At 45.8% G+C, this 19,487-nt stretch overlaps 1 protein-coding gene across 2 annotated transcripts; it reads left to right on the top strand.

The window, feature by feature from the left end:
- DDX27 (DEAD-box helicase 27) lies at nt 1-19,467 on the top strand. 2 transcript variants are annotated; one of them, XM_036417657.2, is made up of 21 exons: nt 1-182; nt 2,017-2,163; nt 3,833-3,892; nt 4,130-4,295; nt 5,309-5,352; nt 5,486-5,572; nt 6,250-6,355; nt 7,099-7,272; nt 7,894-8,044; nt 9,629-9,728; nt 9,865-10,006; nt 10,864-11,017; nt 11,851-11,932; nt 12,346-12,523; nt 13,718-13,824; nt 14,011-14,113; nt 16,473-16,567; nt 16,663-16,786; nt 17,327-17,414; nt 18,984-19,058; nt 19,309-19,467. In XM_036417657.2, exons 1-21 carry the CDS (start codon nt 90-92, stop codon nt 19,325-19,327), a joined length of 2,295 nt encoding a protein of 764 aa, XP_036273550.1. In that variant the 5' UTR covers nt 1-89; the 3' UTR covers nt 19,328-19,467. The 2 variants fall into 2 exon arrangements, with proteins under 2 accessions (XP_036273550.1, XP_036273553.1); XM_036417660.2 differs by lacking the exons at nt 16,663-16,786; nt 17,327-17,414; nt 18,984-19,058; nt 19,309-19,467 and having other exon boundaries at nt 13,905-14,113; nt 16,473-16,548.
- The last annotated feature ends 20 nt before the right edge of the window (nt 19,468-19,487 follow it).

Genomic DNA, 19,487 nt, shown 5'->3' on the forward strand with positions numbered 1-19,487 from the left:
TGACGTAGCCGTGACGAGGGGACGTTCGCGGAAAAGTGAGGGCCGCCTGGTGCTGCGGGCTGGTTTCCGAAAGGGACCGCGGCGGCAGCATGCTGGCGGAGCTGGGCTTCGTCGGGACCATTGGCGAAGATGACGAGGTGCCCGTGGCGCCCGAGTCTGACTCCGGAGACGAGGAGGAGGAGGTAGGAGCCGATCGCGGGGTGGGAGCGCAGCGGCGGACGGTCAGGTTTCCCTGAGTAGTTTCCCTTCCCTCTGATCCCTCTGCTCCATCCCCAAATCCTCAGCATTCCCCAGCCAGGCCGGCATGTGTCCTCCGAGGGTCTCACCGGGACCCCAAGATCTTCCTCAGTTTGCTCGCCACGAGCTTTTCCTCTCCGCCGCGCGGTGCCTGCCGTGCCGGCCGCCTTGGCGAGCTCAGGACCCATTCGCTAAACTGATCTTTCCTCCAGGCCGAGTCACAGAGATCCAGAGGCGAAACAGGCCCTGGTTTCTGCTCCAGGAGCTGCGGTCATGCATTCGTTCGTTATGACAGTATTTAGTCAATACTTATATCTGTTACATTTGTTGAGCACGTGGGACATAGCAATGAACACTTAAAAAGGGATCCGTGTCATGAAAAAGTGCTCACCCTTCAAAGATCCAGCCCGGATTGTTTTCCTCTCTGCGACCACATCTGTCTACTTGACACCTGCATTTGGGCGTCCTGTGGCCTCCACGAAATTCAGCTGCTCCAAAGCTGAACTCTACTCTCTCCCTCTTTCCCAGTCTGCTCCATCTCAAGCCAGAAACCTTAGAGGTCATCCTTGACAGCTTCTTCCTCCTCTCCCCCTCCAGTGTTCTGACAGCTATTATAGTTTAGGAATCTCTCTTAAGCTTCTCCCCTCTCCAGCCACACTGCTTTCATCCTAGCACAGGCCCCTGCCAGCTTGTGCCTGGATACCCAGAATATTATTAACATACTTGGTTTCCAGCTCTTTCTCCGGTGTATTCACTTAGCAGCCAGAATGATCTTTTTAATTTAAAAAAATTTTTTGATCTTTTAAATTATTGAACGGAAAACTTATAATAAAGGGGTAAAACAAATATGTCGATTAATGCAAAATGTCAAGAATGAGGTGCTATACAACTCAGTAGTTAAATGACATACCCAAGAAATTCAATCACTACTAATAATGAAATTTAGGATCAGAGATTTTATGAGGTTGTTTAACTCAAGGAAAAGTGTCAGTATAGCACTTTTTAGTTCTCCAGTTTTTTTAAAAAATATTTTTTTATTGATTTCAGAGAGGAAGGGAGAGGGAGAGAGAGATTGAAAAGTCAATGATGAGAGAGAATGATTGATTGGCTTCCTCCTGCACGCCCCCTACTGTGGATCAAGCCCACAACCCCAGCATGTGCCCTTGACTGGAATGGAACCTGGGACCCTTTAGTCCACAGGCGATGCTCTGTCCACTGAGCCAAACCGGCTAGGGCAGTTCTCCAGTTTTCTTCTTCTCAGTTTATCCTTCTGAAGCCATAGAACAGCCAGTCCTCTTTCCACTTTCCAGATGTATGGGTTTTTAAGTTATCTTTTTGTTATTGATTCTAACTTAAATGAGTTGTGGTCAGAGAACAGATTCTGTATAATATTGATTTTTTTTTTTGAAACTTATTGAAGATTTGCTCAAGGGTTTATTCTGTGATCAGTTTTTTCAATTATTCCAGATGTGCCCAGAAAAAAATGTTTATTCTCTAATAGGTTCAGTGCTCTCTATATGTTCATTGGAATGAAGCTTAATAATTGTGTTGTTCACATTTTCTACAGCGGTACTCATTTTTTGTCTGCTTGACCTATCAGTTACTGAGAGAGGTGTGTTAAAATCTCAAATAAAAATGATAGATTTGTTGGTTTCTTTGTGTCATCTGTCGATTTTTGCTTTGTAGATTTCTCTCTTGTTGGGTACCCCTATTTTCTTCTTCCTTTTCTAGAGTTCTCTCACCTCATTCCCATAGTCACACTTTTCTTCCTCTTTCCAGGGGCCCATCGTGCTGGGCAGAAAGCAGAAAGCCTTGCAGAAGAACCGCAGCGCTGATTTCAACCCGGACTTCATTTTCACTGAGAAGGAGGGAATGTACGATGGCAGCTGGGCCATGGCCGATGTTATGAGCCAGCTCAAGAAGAAGGTAGTGCTAGGCAGTCCAAGTGTTAAGAGTTCTAACCCTGAGCTCACTGTCTTTGCCATCTGCTTACATTCAACAGATATTGGAACTTTTTTGGAAATATGTGATATAGTTGTTGTTGTTGTTTAATTTCAGGAAGGGAGAGGGAGAGAGAGATAAAAACATCAGTGATGAGAGAGAATCATTGATTGGCTGCCTCCTACTGGGACCGAGCCCAGGCATAAGCCCTTGACTGGAATCGAACCTGGGACCCTTCATTCCCCAGGCCAACACTCTATCCACTGAGCCAAACCAGCTAGGTCTGTGTTGTAGTTTTGATGGGATCGGAAGTGATCATAAATTACTCACATTCTTGATTAAAACCAAACAAGTGCAAATGTTGCAAATGTATTTATTGCAGACTTTAGTTACAAACACATTCATGGATCTGCAGATAATATTTAAAAGTATCGATAATGTTTTATTACCTTCCTTAAAATATTCATACAGCTTTTTCTGGAGGAGGGGTTTGTGAGCTTAATCTCACTTCAATTTATAAAAAAAGAGACTCTTCTTGATTTTATAGACATTAAAATGTGGGGTGAAAAAGTCTTTGAGAAAACCTGACAATACCATTCAATGGTTTAGAAATACCAAGCATTACATATACCATAAATTGCTTGACTTTAAAAAAATGGACAGAATTATGTTAAAAATGGTCTTTTTTTTTAGGTGTACACTCCTTGTTTTGAATATTAGAAAGAAACTTTTGTAACAAAGAACGATCTAGCAGGCGCCCTTGCTAGACTCTGTCCCATAGATATTGTCATTCTCTCTCACTTGCCAGGTAATCTCAAATGACATCATGTGTAGGGTCCCTGGTTCCCACACAGCATAGCTAAAGCTCCCACAAATATCATTGTCATCTGCTTATCTGCCCAGATCTCATGCTTCTCTCTGAGTTTGGTTAACAAGCTAGAAGATGCATGAAAATTATTTTATATTTCATACACTTCGAAGAGAAATATTGCCTGCTCAGAGCAGTTTAATCAGGCTCTGCTGTCCTTATTCTGATTGGAATAAAACAGCATTGTGTTTTCAAGGTCCTCTTGAGGTGTTTGGTTTTATTTCATTTTTTTTTTTTTTTTATTCATATGGACCCAATGAAATTAAAGACTGCGTCTTATAAAGCTTACAGTCTATAGTGTGGAAAATAACTAGACAAATAATTACACAGTTAACTGTAGTGCCATCACAATTTAGGGAGCTTTGAGCATAAAGAGGGCCTGCCATTACTTACCCTTTCTAAAGTTTTATTACTATCCAGCATTACCTGAATTTGTTCATATTTCAACTTTTTAATTAATAGGCTAATTTATGTCTGGTTGGTAGTTGGTAAGTTTTTCTGAGTAGTATTCCGATTTAATGTGGCATCTCTTAGTAATTGTATTATTCTGAATAGTAAACATCCTCTAAAATGTGAATGTCCTTATTGGTTCCAGGTAATTTAAAGTTTTTCATAAATAGACCACTTATTTAATGTTTCTGGCTGTAAATAATTTATGACTGATTAATGTATCTAAGGACAGACAGTCTTTTTGAACATTCATAGCTGAGATCAGACCCTGAGAGAAACCTTGCTTCCTTTCTTTCCCATATGTATGTTTTTTCATCTCTGTATTTTTACCTGCAGAGGGCAGCCACTACATTAGATGAGAAGATTGAGAAAGTTCGAAAGAAAAGGAAAACAGAGGTGAGAAGGCAAAGCAGTTACTTCTCTTCGCAGCTAAGCCCGCAGTTGTAGTCTCGACACCTCCCACTGTTTCTCTTCGAGCCTAAGTGGAAGTGCGGCTGGTGCGGGCGGGCTTCTCCATGTGCCCACTGTCCATAGTCATTAGAAATCCACCTCGCATAATGTTGCTCTGCGTTGGTCCTGGACGTCCTGAAGTTTGTAGTTGCCTTACTTTATTATAACTGCTTTTCCTCCCAGGACAAAGAAGCCAAGTCTGGGAAGTCAGAGAAGGAGAAAGAAGCAAAGGAGGGCTCCGAACCGGAGGAGCAGGAAGGCCTTGAAGGGCACAATGAGGAAGGCTCAGGAGATGAAGAATCAGAGACCGACTACTCATCAGCGGATGAGAATGTCCTCACCAAAACAGGTAGGTGATACTGTGTTGCTGTCGGAAACAAGAACAGGACTTTGGAAAGTGTCTGCCTCTACTTGTGGTATTTGCTATGCTCTTTCACACAGTTAAATCTAAGATCTCCGTGATGAATTCCTTTCTGTAAGCTTCTCTTTTTTCTTTTTAAAATATAATTTATTGATATTTTACAGAGAGGAGGAAGGGAGAGAGATAGAGAGCCAGAAACGTCGATGAGAGAGAAACATCAACCAGCTGCCTCTTGCACACCCCCTACCCGGGATGTGCCCGCAACTAATGTACATGCCCTTGACCGGAATCGAACCCAGGACCTTTCAGTCCGCAGACTGACGCTCTACCACTGAGCCAAACCGGTTTCGGCAGCTTCTTTTTTTTCTTGAGATTTTTTAGGGTTGTACTTAGTAGGCAGAATTTACTCTTTTCTTCATCTCCAGCCTCACACAGCTGCCAGCACCTCTGTAACTTGAATTTATTTGGGTGCTGGGTCCCCACATCCCTCATCAGATGGATCCAGCCACGTAATGGCTATTCCATAAGTATTTTTAAAAAAATATATTTTATTGATTTTTTTATAGAGGAAGAGAGAGGGATAGAGAGTTAGAAACATCCATGAGAATCATCGATCAGCTGCCTCTTGCACACCCCCTACTGGTGATGTGCCTGCAACCAAGGTACCTGCCCTTGACCAGAATCGAACCTGGGACCCTTGAGTCCCCAGGCCAACTCTCTATCCACTGAGCCAAACCGGTTTTGGCACCATAAGTATTTCTTGCAGAAATGAGAGCTAAAGCATCATAGTATAGCATAGAGGCTGAGAACTTGGTCTCTGTAACTTGTCGTGTTTGTTTCCTATTTACCCTGCCTCTCAGTGACCCCATCTTTGAAATAAGGCTAATGATAGCTGCACCCTGCAGCAAGCTGTCCACATAGAGCACTTAGGACAGTGTCTAGCAGATTGTAAATGCTCAGTAAGGATGAGCCCTGATTATCAGCTATCTTTTTCTCCATAGACACACTCAAAGTAAAGGAGCGGAAGAAGAAGAAGAAAGGACAAGTGAGTGTGGGCTTGGAAAACAGTATGCAGCTTGTTTTTACATCCTAAAAGGATGTTAAGGTCGGTTTGTTTTCAAGGGCCTTTTTTTTTTTTTTTCTGAATTCTCATTCTGTCTTTTGATTTTCTGGTGTAGGAAGCAGGAGGATTTTTTGAAGATGCATCTCAGTATGATGAAAACCTCTCATTCCAGGACATGAACCTTTCCCGCCCTCTTCTGAAGGTAGTGGCTTCATTTGACAACTGGGATTATTGCAGTCATCCTGTAACTGAGCTTCCTAACCTGGGCTCTTTGCCTCCCTAAACTCTCTTGTCCACACAGCTGCCAGGCAACCCTCTTAAACAGAAAGCTCATCTTGGCCTGTGAGGCCCCGCCCATTCCGGGCCCCTATGATGCTGTCTCTTAGCACTCTTCTGCTCTGGCCATACTGGCTTCCTCGCGGGCCCTCACACAGGTCATGCACTTCTTCCTCAGGGACTTTGCACTTGCTCTTCATCCTGCCAGGAAGATCCTTTCACAAATCTGCTTTCATTGCTCTTTGCCTCTTTCAGGGGTTCCACTCAGTAACCACTGCTTCCCTGACAATATTCTGTAAATTGCACTGATTCCCTCCCCAGCCACCTTTCTCCATAGCATTTATCTCCATATGACACGTGTTTATTTTGGTCTGTTTTTTTCTATCAGATTATAAGATTCCTGAGGGCAAAGTTTTTGTTTCTTTTGTTTATTGCTATATTTTCTAGTACCTAGAACTGTGCCTCACACACAAGAGGCACAATAAATGCTTGTGGATTGAATGACTGGGTGGACTAAGACACCACTTGTTGGGAAACATGCCTTGTTTGTTTCATGCTGAGACTCTCCCTGCTCCTCTGACTAACTCTCTCTTTTTCCTTCAGGCCATTACAGCCATGAACTTCAAGCAGCCCACCCCAATCCAGAAGGCGTGCATACCCGTGGGACTGTTGGGGAAGGACATCTGTGCCTGTGCAGCCACTGGAACAGGTGAAAAGGATAGGAACTTTGGGGGCGAGGGGGAGGGAGGCAGAAGGAGGATGTTCAACCTAGAACAGGCTCTACGTTGACTGACCAAAAGGCCCCTTTAATAAATATATAAATATAAATTTGATTTGTTGTTGTTGTTAACCCTCACCTGAGGATTTTCCCCCCATTAATATTTTAGAGAGAGCGTAAGGGAGGTAAAGAGGGGGGGGGAGAGAGAAAGAGTCAGAGAGAAACACTGATGTGAGAGAGACACATTGATTGGTTTGCTTTCCACATATGCCCTTCGGTGTGGGAGCTGATGTTCTAACCACTGAGGACACTGGCCAGGGCCACAAATATAATTTTTAATGTAATAACGTTACATATTCTGTTTAGTAGCTCCCTTAAAAAACAAAACAAAAACTGACTATAGCCTTGGCTGGGCATTGTCTCGTGCACCAAAGGGGTTGCCAGTTCAACTGGACTGTTTTTTACTATATAATTAACTGCACTAATATATTATACAATGTTGCATTGAGCATCCCTTTTATAAAAACTTTTCTCCTATGAAGAGGCCTGTCATGGAAGAGGCAGGTGGTCATAGTCAAGGTGATACCCTGATAGAATTAAAAGAAGAAGACCTTCATTAGACCCCCCTGCAACCTGTGACCCATAGCTATCATACGTATCCTGTGCTCAGGTGAAGCCCTAAACCTTAAAGACTGAAGCTCTTCTCCTTGCTTTCTCCCTGCCCTTGTCTCCAGGTAAAACTGCTGCCTTCGCACTGCCCGTCCTGGAGCGTCTAATCTACAAACCCCGCCAGGCTCCAGTAACCCGCGTGCTCGTGCTGGTTCCCACCCGAGAACTGGGCATCCAGGTACACTCCGTCACCAAGCAGCTGGCCCAGTTCTGCAACATTACCACCTGCCTCGCTGTGGGTGAGTATCTGGCCGAGGGCTGCCAGCCCCGAGAGACCATCACCCAGGGGAGGATGGATTTGCCCCATTCTCTGAGGTTGACGGGTGCCAAGAAAGCCTTTATGTGATTGAATCCACTTAAAAAGTGGACGATGTGTTTTTATAGTAGATAGTGGAAGAAGTGGGGAGAGGATTTGATCGAGACTTCACCAGTCTTACAGAATGAAACTTCAAAATTATGGGGAAAATTTTTTTCATTATTCTGCTTTGCATGAATAATGAATCAACTATTGTTTGGGGCAGAATTTTTCTGATATTATATGGATACTGTTTTCTCAACTTCATTTTACCCTCCGTATGCCATGGGAAATCAAAGGTGATGTAGATTTGCAGCTGTTTTTCTAAATTCTTAGATGCCTGGATCTGAAGTGCCATTGTATCATCATCTTTTTTGATTTTTACATTTAATAAAATTGTAGTTAACAAATCTGTTTCTCCAAACAGATTGTAAAATCCACCCATGTGGGGCCTCTGTCAGTTGTATTCTCTGCTGTTTCTTCTGCATCTGGCGTGAGACCTGGCAGGTGGCAGGGCTCAGTCAGTAGCGGTGAGTGACTAAACTGGTTGCTTTTTTCTTCGCAGGTGGTCTGGATGTGAAGTCTCAGGAAGCAGCTCTTCGGGCAGCGCCTGACATCCTCATTGCCACCCCGGGCCGGCTCATCGATCACCTCCACAACTGCCCTTCCTTCCACCTGAGTAGCATTGAGGTGCTCATCTTGGATGAGGCCGACAGGTACTGATCTGGTGTCCCATGGGCCACAGCCCTGGATGGGAACCTGCCTCTCTGGATTATTCTACACTACAGGCTCAGTGCGTGAAATTCATGCATAGGTAGGGACATCTATCAGAGCTGATCTGTGGGGCAACCGGCGGGGTGATCGGGCACCCCTCGCTGGCACCAGCCTTGGCTGGCCTGGTTTTACCTTCTCATCAGCCCTGTCCTCTGCCACTGCTGCCAGTTGCTTCCATTTGTAGGGCGACTGGCAAGGTGATTGCCGCGTCCCCCCCCCATGCTGGCACCACCTTGGCTGGCCTGGGTCCAGTGGGCTGAGTGTCTGCCACCTGGTGGTCAGTGCACATTATAGTGACCAGTCATTCCTCTGTTTGGTTTATTTGCATATTAGGCTTTTATTATATAGGATGGCTCTCACCAGTTCAGCTGCTCACATTTGGGCCTTTGTCCATCCTTAGCCCAGGTTATCCTGCTCTCTTTCTCCTTCTGTAATGTGCCGGTTAAAAGGGAAGGTAGATCAAATCCTGGCTCTGCCACTTCCTGAAATTTGGGGACATTTTTTAGATTATCAAAGCAAACCTTTTCCTGTTTGTAAGCAGGGGTAAGAATAGCACCAATCTTGTGGTGTTGAGGATTCAAGGAGTAAGTTGGGATAAGTGCCAGCGCATAGTGAGGACTCCACAGACAGTTTCTCTCAGTGTGATGTGTGGCTTACTACTTTCCTCCTCTTCCCCTCCTCCCTTCCTCTCATATGTGTCCCATCTGCTCACCTCTTTCCTCAATGACTGAACAGAATAAAGTCTTAATGACCCTAGACTAATGAAGGAGGTGGGGTAGGGGAAGGAGGCAACAAAAAACCCTAAAGCCTGTTGAAGTTTACTCTCAAATTTCAGCATCTCCAAGTGAACAGTTCTTTAACCAAGCTCTGATCTGTATGCCCCTCCCTCTCTCTTCCCATCTCATGATCAGCATTGTAGTCCTATTTGTTGTTCTGGCCAAAATTCTTAACGTCATTTGTGTCTCCTCATTTTCACACTGCACAAAACCTCCATAAATCCTGTCAGCACTTGCCCACTTTGGGGTTTCTGCATTTGCCATTTCTTCAGCTTGGAATGACTTCCTTTTTCCTCAGGTTTCGGCTCACGTCACTTATCTGAACACAGGTCCTGCCCCCCACCTCATCCTCCCCTTCCTGCCTTACGATCTCCATTCTCTGAGGTGCTGTGTCTCGCTAGCTCTCTGACCTCCCTTATGGTTACCTGAATGCTGGTGTGGTGGTTGTCTCCCACCTCGCCTCTAGAACATCATTTCGTAAAGGGCTGGCTTGGTGTTGCTTGCTGCCGCATCCCAGTGCTACATCTGGAATCCAGCAAATGCTCAGTGAGTGTTGAATAATTGACTGACAGAGCAAATGAACCATTCTGAAGGAAGTAAAGGAGATTGTTCTTAGGCAAGGGAACATGATCTGATTCAGGTTTTAAAGGGGAAGGATATTGTATTCTTCAAACATGTCAGCATCTTAAAAGACTGAGAAAGGCTATGGAAGTTTTAGATGGAAGATTCCTCCCCTTCCCTGCTCACCAGGATGCTGGACGAGTACTTTGAGGAGCAGATGAAGGAGATCATCCGAATGTGTTCTCATCACCGCCAGACTATGCTCTTCTCGGCCACGATGACGGAAGAGGTGGGCTGAGGGGAATCTCCTCGGTGGACTGAGTAGAGAAGACAGTTCAGAGAACTCTGGGCTGGGCTGGGGGTAGGTATCCCCCTCGTTCCCCCCCTGACAGGCTGATGAGCATCCCTGTCTTTGTGCCTGGCAGGTCAAAGATCTGGCTTCTGTCTCCTTGAAGAACCCCGTCCGGATATTTGTGAACAGCAACACGGATGTGGCCCCCTTCCTGCGGCAGGAGTTCATCCGGATCCGGCCAAATCGGGAAGGGGACCGGGAAGCCATTGTGGCAGGTGAAAGCCCAGGGTGGGACTGGGCAGGGTGGGGTGCTCGACTCCCATGACCTCAGGAGTGCCATACTGCAGCCTTCTCCAGCCAGCCTCCCCTAACCCAGTGTGTGGTGCTGCCATTCCTTCATTCCATCACTTTCGATATGTCTTTCCTCTCTTTTATCGCCTCACCTTCCTCCCACCATCCAGTCCTTATGTCCTGCTGAACTCCCAGCCATTTCCCCTACTGCAGTTTAGTCTAGGCCACTGCTCTGTGTTGCCTGGACTGTTGCAGCATCCTCTTACGTGCCTATCCTGCTTCTACCCTTATCCCTTGGTAATCCACTCTCCACCTACAGATAATTTAAAATGATGTTTACAAATGAGCATTTGCCAGTTACTTCCTTATTTAAAGCCCGCTGGTGTCTTCCATTGCTCTTTCACTAAAATCCACGCTCCCTAGTGAGTTCTGCAAGGCCTTCTGGGTCTGGCCCCTGCCTATCTTGTTGCCTTTGCTCCGGCCTTGTTGCCTGGCACTCTGGCCACACTCCCCTGCTTTAGTTTCTCAAACCCACAGGCATGTCCTTGGGGCCTTTACCTTTGCTCTCTCCTCTGCCTGGAGTCTTCCCCTAATCTTCTCATGGATGATCCTGCCTTGTCATTCAGCTTGAGAGAGGCCACTGCTGACGCTACCTCCCCATCCTCCCTTCACTTTCTCAAGGGCAGGACTTGCTTTTCTGTCTCAGCCCTGGAATATGAGCTTCACACGGGTAGGGGCCTCGCCTGTCTGTCTCCTTGATGCCAGGCACGGCACTACTTCGCAGGCGAGGAGGGAGTATATTTCAGAGATGGCTGCTGGTTCACTCTTCTCTCCTTGCCAGCTCTGTTGACAAGGACCTTCACCGACCACGTGATGCTCTTCACCCAGACCAAGAAGCAGGCCCACCGCATGCACATCCTCCTGGGTCTCATGGGGCTGCAGGTGGGCGAGCTCCACGGCAACCTGTCACAGACACAGCGGCTGGAGTCCCTCCGGTAAACTTGCGGTTAGGCTTGGCTCCTGTCCACCCTTCCTGGGCAGGTCAGAGAGGCTCTCCTAATTCAAATGAGGGAGAACACCACCCAGAAGCTGTGTTAGAGTAATGGAGACACAGGTAGCACAGTTTCCCATGTCTTAGGTACATTCAGAACTGACTCCATAGTCTCATAAAACAGGTAACTCATGCCTCAAGGCCTGTATGTGTGAGCTGCTGAGTGTGCCATGGAAAGAGATTCAGACTTGGGATGATTCAGCATACCTCAGCATACATTTTTGTTTACAGCTGCTCCAGAGCAGTGGTCAAACCCGAGTCTGATGGAAGGAAATTTGGAATCAAAGCTGGTTGCCATTTATTGACCATTTAGTTTGCCAGGCCTATGCTGTGTACTTTCCTGTGTGCCTTCTCATTTAATTCTCACAAAATGGAGTCAGCCTGGGGGGCAAGGAGGAACCTTTTAGAGCTCTCCCACTTATCCCTATCTGTCATAGATGGCTGAGAGCTGTTTTCTAAAGAAGAGCTCTTGAATGCTGAGACATTTGCATATGCTACTTCCTATATAATCTAGTTCTGTGGTTCCCAAACTTCCATATGCATAGGAATTACTGTGTAAGGGGTATACACAAAATGACGTTTGCTCCACTTTATGGATTGTTTAAGGGGGAGTGTGAATGTCGATGGGCTGACATTGAGGCTCTGTCCCCACTATGATAGTCTGCACTCTGCTGCTTGACTCCAAATGGAATTGTGTTCTTTCTGCTGGCTTAGGCTCCTGCATAGCATTAATGAGGTTGGGAATCTGAATGAACATCTCTTTGTGGTTATTTCCAGGCGCTTTAAGGATGAACAGATTGACATTCTTGTGGCCACAGATGTGGCAGCTCGTGGACTTGACATCGACGGGGTTAAAACGGTGAGTAGGCTTCGGCCGGTTTGACTTAGCGGGTAGAGTATCATCCCATGGACTGAAGGGTCATAGGTTCAATTCTGGTCAAGGGCATGTACCTCGGTTGCAGGCTCGATCGATCCCCAAATCTGGTTGGAACGAGTGCAGGAGGCAACCAGTCGATGTGTCTCTCTCACATTGATGTTTCTCTCTCTGTCTCCCCCCCTCACTTCCACTCTCTCTGAAAAATCAATGGCAATATATTCTTGGGTGAGAATTAACAAAAACAAAATCCTAAAACACACACATACACACACAAAAAAAAACGGTGAGCAGGCTCCATCTTCCTTGAACTTTGGGTGGGAGTCCTTATGCCTTCTTGTGTTCCAATTCTTTCCCAACTCCCAGATATGAATCATGGTCAACTTTAACCTTTTCAGGTAATCAACTTCACAATGCCCAATACCATCAAGCATTACGTCCACCGGGTGGGGCGAACGGCGCGAGCTGGCAAGGCTGGGCGTTCGGTCTCTCTGGTGGGAGAAGAGGAGCGGAAGATGTTGAAGGAGATTGTGAAGGCTGCCAAGGCTCCTGTGAAGGCTCGGATACTTCCCCAAGGTGAGCAGACACTGCAGCAGCTCAGGGCAGTTTGGATAGGTGGGGCAGGGGCAGAAGATCATGGGTGAGAGCAGGAGCTTTGCAGTCAGGAGCCAAATTTGAATCTCTGCTCTGGCACTTTCTTGCTGGGTGACTCTGGGCAGGTCTTACCTTTCCCCTGGGCTTCAGACTTTGTGTGTAAAAGAGACTCATGGTAGACTTAAGCCTCAAGTGCCTCATTCATAGGTATTTTACATTCTTTGGGAAGACAGTTCGCTCTTAGGGCAAAATCCCCATTGATTCCCTCCTATCCCCGACCTTAGGGACAAAAAGGTGAGGAGGTTAGCATTCATTTTTTTTTTTTTTTTTGGCTATCATTCTTTTTGTTCTCATTCATGGGAGTCTTTTAAAACACATCCTTTTTTTTTTATTTTTTTATGTGTGTGTGTGTGTGTGTGTGTGTGTGTGTATTTAGTTATAAAAATGGTAAGAGCTAAAATGTAATTGTAAGTTAAGGAACTCACCACTGTTAGTATTTAGATACATATCCTTTCTGACCTTTTTTCCTTTCATATTTGTCTGACCTTCCCCCCCCCCCCCCATTTAATTCATTCAGCCAGCAAACAATTATTGAGTACTATTGTATATGCCTGGTGCTGTTTATTCTATTCTAGGTATCGGGGATACAGCAGGAAATAAAACAGCTGATCCTGTGGTGGGGAAAGACATAAGAAAAAAGCTTTTAGAAGATGTGGTTTAGAACTACAGGGGGAGAGGAACCTACTTAGAAAAGCTGTTTCGGAAAGCCTCTGAACGGGTGGCATTTGAGATGAGTCCTAGACAACAAGAATGAGGTGGCCCTGAGTGGTCTGGGGACAGAGTGTGCCAAGCCGAGAACATCAGGGCGAGGCCCCTGAGGCGGGAGCAAACTTGGTGTGCGAGTGAAAGGGAAGAAAGGCCAGAGGGCCCGAGGCACAGTGAGCATGGGGGAGGCAGAAGGCCAGAGAGGTCAGCGGGGCCATGCTTAGAAGTTTAGAGTTTATTTTAAGAGCAAAAGGAAACCTTCAGGCGGGGTTGGAGGGCTGTTAAGCGGAGAAGTCACACACACAAAAAATCCACAGTTTTCTAAGTCCCTAAATACATATCTACATTATTTTCTCCAGCTACATAGGCTTCACCCTTATTTTAAAATATTTTTTGTTCTTTTCCCTCAAGATGTCATCTTGAAGTTTCGGGACAAAATTGAGAAAATGGAGAAAGATATATACGCAGTTCTGCAGCTGGAGGCTGAGGAGAAAGAGATGCAACATTCAGAAGCCCAGGTGAGACTGTGCTCTGGTCCCCAGGGTCACTCGGTAAGCACACTGCATCGGCCCCTCTGAAATCCTTTGTCTGCAAACAGATCATCAGAGTCCCAAGCATTTGCAGGCAATGGCTTCCTGCAACTGCCATGTTATATGTTATCAGATGTAGGTTCCATGGCAGGCACCCTTTTGCTGTCCCCCCAGATCAACACAGCAAAGCGTCTCCTGGAAAAGGGGAAGGAGGCACAGAACAACGAGCCTGAGAGGAGCTGGTTCCAGACCAAAGAAGAGAGGAAGAAGGAAAAAAGTATGTTGGGAGGTTCCTCCAAAGCTAAACATAGAATTCATAGGACCCAGCAATTCCACCCCTCAATCTAACCCCAAAGAACTGAAAACAGGGACTCAAATGGATACTTCCACGCTAGTCTTCATTGAAGCAGTACTCACAGTAGTCAAAGGGTGGGAGCAACCCATGTCCAACAGATGAATGGAGACACAAAATGTGTATACATACAATGGAATAGCCTTCCTCAGTAAATAAGTTGTGATGCATATTGTTTTTATTTTATTATTATTATCTGTGTCTATATCTTACCATTGCCCCCCCCCCCCCCCGCTCCCCCAGTGAGGATGAATTGTGCAAACCTGTTGAGTGAACTAATCCAGACACAAAAGGACAAATATAATTCTGTTTATACGAAATACCTATTGTAATTAGGCAAATTCATAGACACAGAAAGTAGAATAGAGATTACCAAGGGGTAGGGGAGGGAGTTTTTTTTAAGCAATCTTTTTTTAAAATAAAATTTTTATTGATTTCAGAGAGGTAAGGAGAGGGAGAGAAAGGGAGAGAAAGATAGAAACATCAATGATGAGAGAGAATTATTGATCAGCTGCCTCCTGCAGGCCCCACACTGGGGATTGAGCCTTTGGTGCATGGGCCAGTGCTCTAACCTCTGAGCAAACTGGTCAGGGCAAAATGGCAAATTTTATGTTATATATTTTGCCACAAGAGGCAGGAAAATATTTTTATTTTTATTTTTTTATAAAAATTTATTGATTTTGTACAGAGAGGAAGGGAGAGAGAGAGTTAGAAACATCGATGAGAGAGTCATCGATCAGCTGCCTCTTGCACACCCCCCACCGGGGATATGCCCGCAACCAAGGTACATGCCCTTGACCGAATTGAACCCGGGACCCTTCAGTCCCCAAGCCGACCCTCTATCCATTGAGCCAAACCGGGACAGCAGGAAAATATTTTTAGATATTTCCTGCTTTTCTCTATTTTTAACTATCACAAATGAATTTACATTGTTCTATACCTTGCTTTTTTCAATTAATTTTATAGCTTAGAGATGATTTTATATAAGTACATGTATAGCTACCTTTTTTTAAATATGGCTGTGTGATCTTCCATCAAATGTGTTGATTATAATTTATTTAATTAGTCCCCTGTTGAGGGATATTGAGGTTGTTTCTAATAGTTTGCTATTATTAATACAATTCGTGTAGTGAATAACTTTGTACAGATGCCCTTGCACAATTAAGCAAAATATTTCATTTGTGGATAAAGCCCTTAAAGTAGAATTGTAGGTCAGAGGTTATATGTATTTATTATTTTGTTAGGGATTGCAAAATTACCTTCCAAAAATATTGTATCAGCAATTTAAGAAAGACTGCCTGTATAAGATGGGACAGAAAATTAGGGTTTATCTGTTAAATTTTGTTAAAAATCTCTATATATATAAAAACCTAAGCAACCGGATGACTAGATAACCGGCCAACTGGCCAGTAGCTATGATGCTAACTGACCACCAGTGTGCAGATGCTCAACACAGGAGCTACCCACTGGTGGTCAGTGCACTCCCACAGGGGGAGTGCTGCTGGCGAGAGGAGCTGCGGGGGTGCAAGCCTCTCCTGCAGACACTCCCCCTGTGCACCCGAGCTGCCAAGGTGGCAGGCACAGCGGGGCTGGGATGCACGGGAGCAGCACAGCACCCAACCGGGCCTTGGGCTCCTCCCTGGCTGCCTGCCACTTTATGCACTACTTTGTGCTGTGAGGGATCGATGCAGACGGGGGGCTGAAGCCTGACAGGATGGTGGGTAAGGCCAGGCTGTGGTGGCTCGGAGGTCCGCCGATCCCCGCAGGCCAGGCTGAGGGACCCCACCAGTGCATGAATCCTTGCACTGGGCCTCTACTAGAGTTAAAACTATGCAGGGGTATAACTGAACTTAATCCTTATTTTTCACATCAAGAGATAGATAGATAATGAAAGTCTCAAATAAATGAATTGAGAAATAGTGGGAAAAGCATGCTATTTAGTGAGATGGGGTCATCACCAAGAAAGTAAGCAATTGCTGCTTCTCATTTTAAGACCTTATATACCAATTTAAAATCTGTGTACTTATTAATGTGGTGGTGGTGTTTTTTTAATGTGATTTTATTTCAGGGAAAGGAAACAAGAGGGGGAGAGGGATAGAAACATCAGTGATGAAAGAATCATTGATTGCCTATCTCCTGCACGCCCCCTACTGGGGATGGAGCCCGCAACCTTGACCTTCTAGTTCATAGGTTGACACTCAACCACCGAGCCATACTGGCCTGGCTGTAAGTTTAAAGGAAGATATAAAATTACCTGAAATCTCATGCTCTCTTCTCATCCCAGTTGCTAAGGCTCTGCAGGAGTTTGACTTGGCCTTACGGGGAAAGAAGAAAAGGAAGAAGTTTATGAAGGATGCCAAGAAAAAAGGGGAGATGACAGTGAGTGGCCTCCCCTTTGGAGTTGGGTCCCTGCGCAGTGCAATGGGTCAGGGCTGCCTAACGTGTTCCACACTCACATGTCATCCTCTCTCTAGGCAGAGGAAAGGTCCCAATTCGAAATCCTCAAGGCACAGATGTTTGCTGAGCGGCTGGCCAAGAGGAATCGCAGAGCCAAGCGAGCCCGAGCAATGCCTGAGGAGGAGCCAGCAAGAGGCCCTGGTAGGCATATGGGGAGCCCACAGGGGCTGGTGAGGAGGTTCTCCCTGTAACCTGTGCTTATAGTCAGGGAGAATATTGGAGGGATGGTGTTAAGAGCCCACATTTTTTTGAGTAATGAATACGTACTAGTGTATACAGCTATACCTTTATTGGCTCCAAGTGGTGCAGTGACCTGTGGTTAGTGGAAATAGCTAGGACTTGAAACCAGGCTTTTAGGACTCTGGAGCCTAAGTCCTTACCAGTAACCACATGGAGAAGCAAGTCAGAGTCAAATGACATGTAGGTGGTCTTTGATCCATTTCACATGTAAGTGGTCCATTTCACTTTGGACACACAAACATTCTTTGGAGTTGTTCCTTCACACCTGGTACTTCGGATTCCTTATCCCTTTCTTGCCAGGATCTGATGTCTCACCTTCATGTCAATAATTCATCAGTCCAGAGCATCCACTGAACTTAGGACCATTACCCTGAGCTTAAGGGAATAATTTAGGAGCCTGGGCCTAAGAAGACACATCTAACCCATTCTCTCTCTGCACAGCCATGAAGCAAAAGCAGGTGAAGAAATCTGTATTTGATGAAGAACTCACCAACACGAGCAAGAAGGCCCTGAAACAATATCGAGCTGGGTAGGGGTTTAAGTCATTATGGAGCTCTTGGTATTTTGATGAAACCTCCTTCCTCACTCCCACTTCTCATATACCTTTAGCTTTATCTCATATACCTTTAACTAGAGGCCTGTTGCACGGAGAGATTCATGCAATAGGCCTTCCTTCCCTTGGCTTCCTGCACTTGTTTTCCTCCGGCACCCAGGACCCAGGCCTTTGCTTAGGCCGGAATCTGCCTTCTTCGTCTTTGCTGCAGACTCAGGCCGGAGTCTGTTGTCCTTACTGCAAACTCTGGCTGGAGTCTGCCATCTGTTTTGTCTTCGTCTTCTCTGCAACTGGAATGCTGTTCCTGTAGATCCCTTCACAACCCCCCGCCCCTCCTGCCCTCCCTCTCATAGCAGGTGTCCTGCCCTGCCTGACCACTCTATGCCTGGAACAGCTGGGCAGCCGCCATCTTTGTCCTAATTTGCATATTCTGATTGGCTGGTGGGCATAGCCATTGGAGTGATGGTCAATTTGCATGTTTCTCTTTTATTAGTGTAGGTAAAAGCATAATATGTTAATTTGAAGAGACAGCCGAACAACCTTCTAGACATCATTCTGGATGCCCTTCTAGAAGAAGCTGCGGGGGCGTGGGCCAAGGCAGAGGCCGTTAGGGGTGATCAGACAGGCAGGCAGAGGGCTTAGGGGTGCGTCAGCCAGGCAAGCAGCGTTAGACCAGACAGCCAAATGACCTTCTGGACATCATTCTGGATGTTTTTCTGGACAAAGCTGTGTCAGTAGGGGCCAAGGCAGAGGCAGTTAGGGGCGATCAAGTAGGCAGGCAAGTGGTTAGGGGTGATCAGGCAGGCAGGCAGGCATAGGTGGTTAGGGGCAATCAGGTAGGTAGGCAATCAGTTAGGGGCGGTCAGGTAGGCAGGTAAGTGGTTAGGGGTGATCAGGCAGGCATAGGTGGTTAGGGGCAATCAGGTAGCAGGCCAGGTAAGTGGCACGCAGGCAGGCAAGCAGTTAGGAGTCAGTATTTCTAGATTGCAAGAGGGTGCAGCCCGGCTGAGGGGCCGCCCCCTCCCCCCCTGCACTAATTTTGTGCACCAGGCCTCTAGTAATATATAATTTCAGGGGCTTCTGTCTCACCTCCCAGGGTGAGAACAGGAGGAAAAGAGGTGTTGAGACTTTTGCCTTGGAATAAAATGGCACATTTTTGGTTCAGAATTAGCGCTCTTCCTCAGGAGAGTGATAGAACCTCAAAGGATCCTGGTTTGCTCTTGGGAATGTGTTCATCCCTCCTCTTCCCAATTCCCCTGGGCTGGGTTGGGATGGGGTTAGACTACACTTCCCTTCCCAAGTACTTTTATTAAATACATGAGAAGGAAGGGTAGGGCCTCTTCCAGTTTTGTTTTAAAGCTGGGCCCCTCCTTGCACAAATCCATACTATCAGGTAGAAACATACACAGGCTGAGAACCTTAGGATCTGAAAATGATGCATGTATTGATTCTTCTGCTATGTGTGGGACCTGGGTTTAGTCGGGGTGAGACCACCCGCTTTTCCATCAGTTTGCCATTTCAGCATGTCTTCTCTCTCACCTACAGCCCCTCCTTTGAAGAAAGGAAACAGTTAGGCTTGTCCCACCAGAGACGAGGAGGGAACTTCAAATCTAAATCCAGGTAATGTTTGCAGCTTTGGAGGACCAAAGGTTATGACTATTTGGAATTAGAGAACCTTTCATGGGAAAGGAGCGCCTCCCTCCTCTTTCTGGCCTTTTATTCTGATTTTTTTAAAAAACATAATTGGTTATGAGTTTTAGATACCATTCTATGATACATTTTCTGAATATTGTATTGTGTGCTCACCATCCAGAGTCTAGTCTCCTTTCATCATCATGTATTTGACTGACCCCTCTGGTTTTCTTAATAGGTACAAGAGGAGGAAGTAGCCGTGGTGGCCTGAAGAAGTTCATGGGATGGCCCTTAGATCCTTCTTTGGGGGAAGTCATCTTGGATTGATCTTTTCTCCATTTGTAAAAAAAAAATGTTTAAAACTTTAAGAAGTTTGTCATTTGTACGTTAAGAAAAAGTTAGCCAAGGCTCCCTCTT

The sequence above is a fragment of the Pipistrellus kuhlii genome, unplaced genomic scaffold (genome assembly GCF_014108245.1).
Source record: "Pipistrellus kuhlii isolate mPipKuh1 unplaced genomic scaffold, mPipKuh1.p scaffold_m20_p_6, whole genome shotgun sequence".
Lineage (NCBI taxonomy): Eukaryota > Metazoa > Chordata > Mammalia > Chiroptera > Vespertilionidae > Pipistrellus > Pipistrellus kuhlii.

Coding starts and splice junctions, on each gene's coding strand:
- DDX27 (XM_036417657.2), top strand. CDS start 90: ATGCTGGCGGAGCTGGGCTTCGTCGGGACCATTGGCGAAGATGACGAG. Junction 5,353..5,485: donor AGAAGAAGAAGAAAGGACAA/GTGAGTGTGGGC, acceptor TTTCTGGTGTAG/GAAGCAGGAGGATTTTTTGA. Junction 17,415..18,983: donor CTGAAACAATATCGAGCTGG/GTAGGGGTTTAA, acceptor TCTCACCTACAG/CCCCTCCTTTGAAGAAAGGA.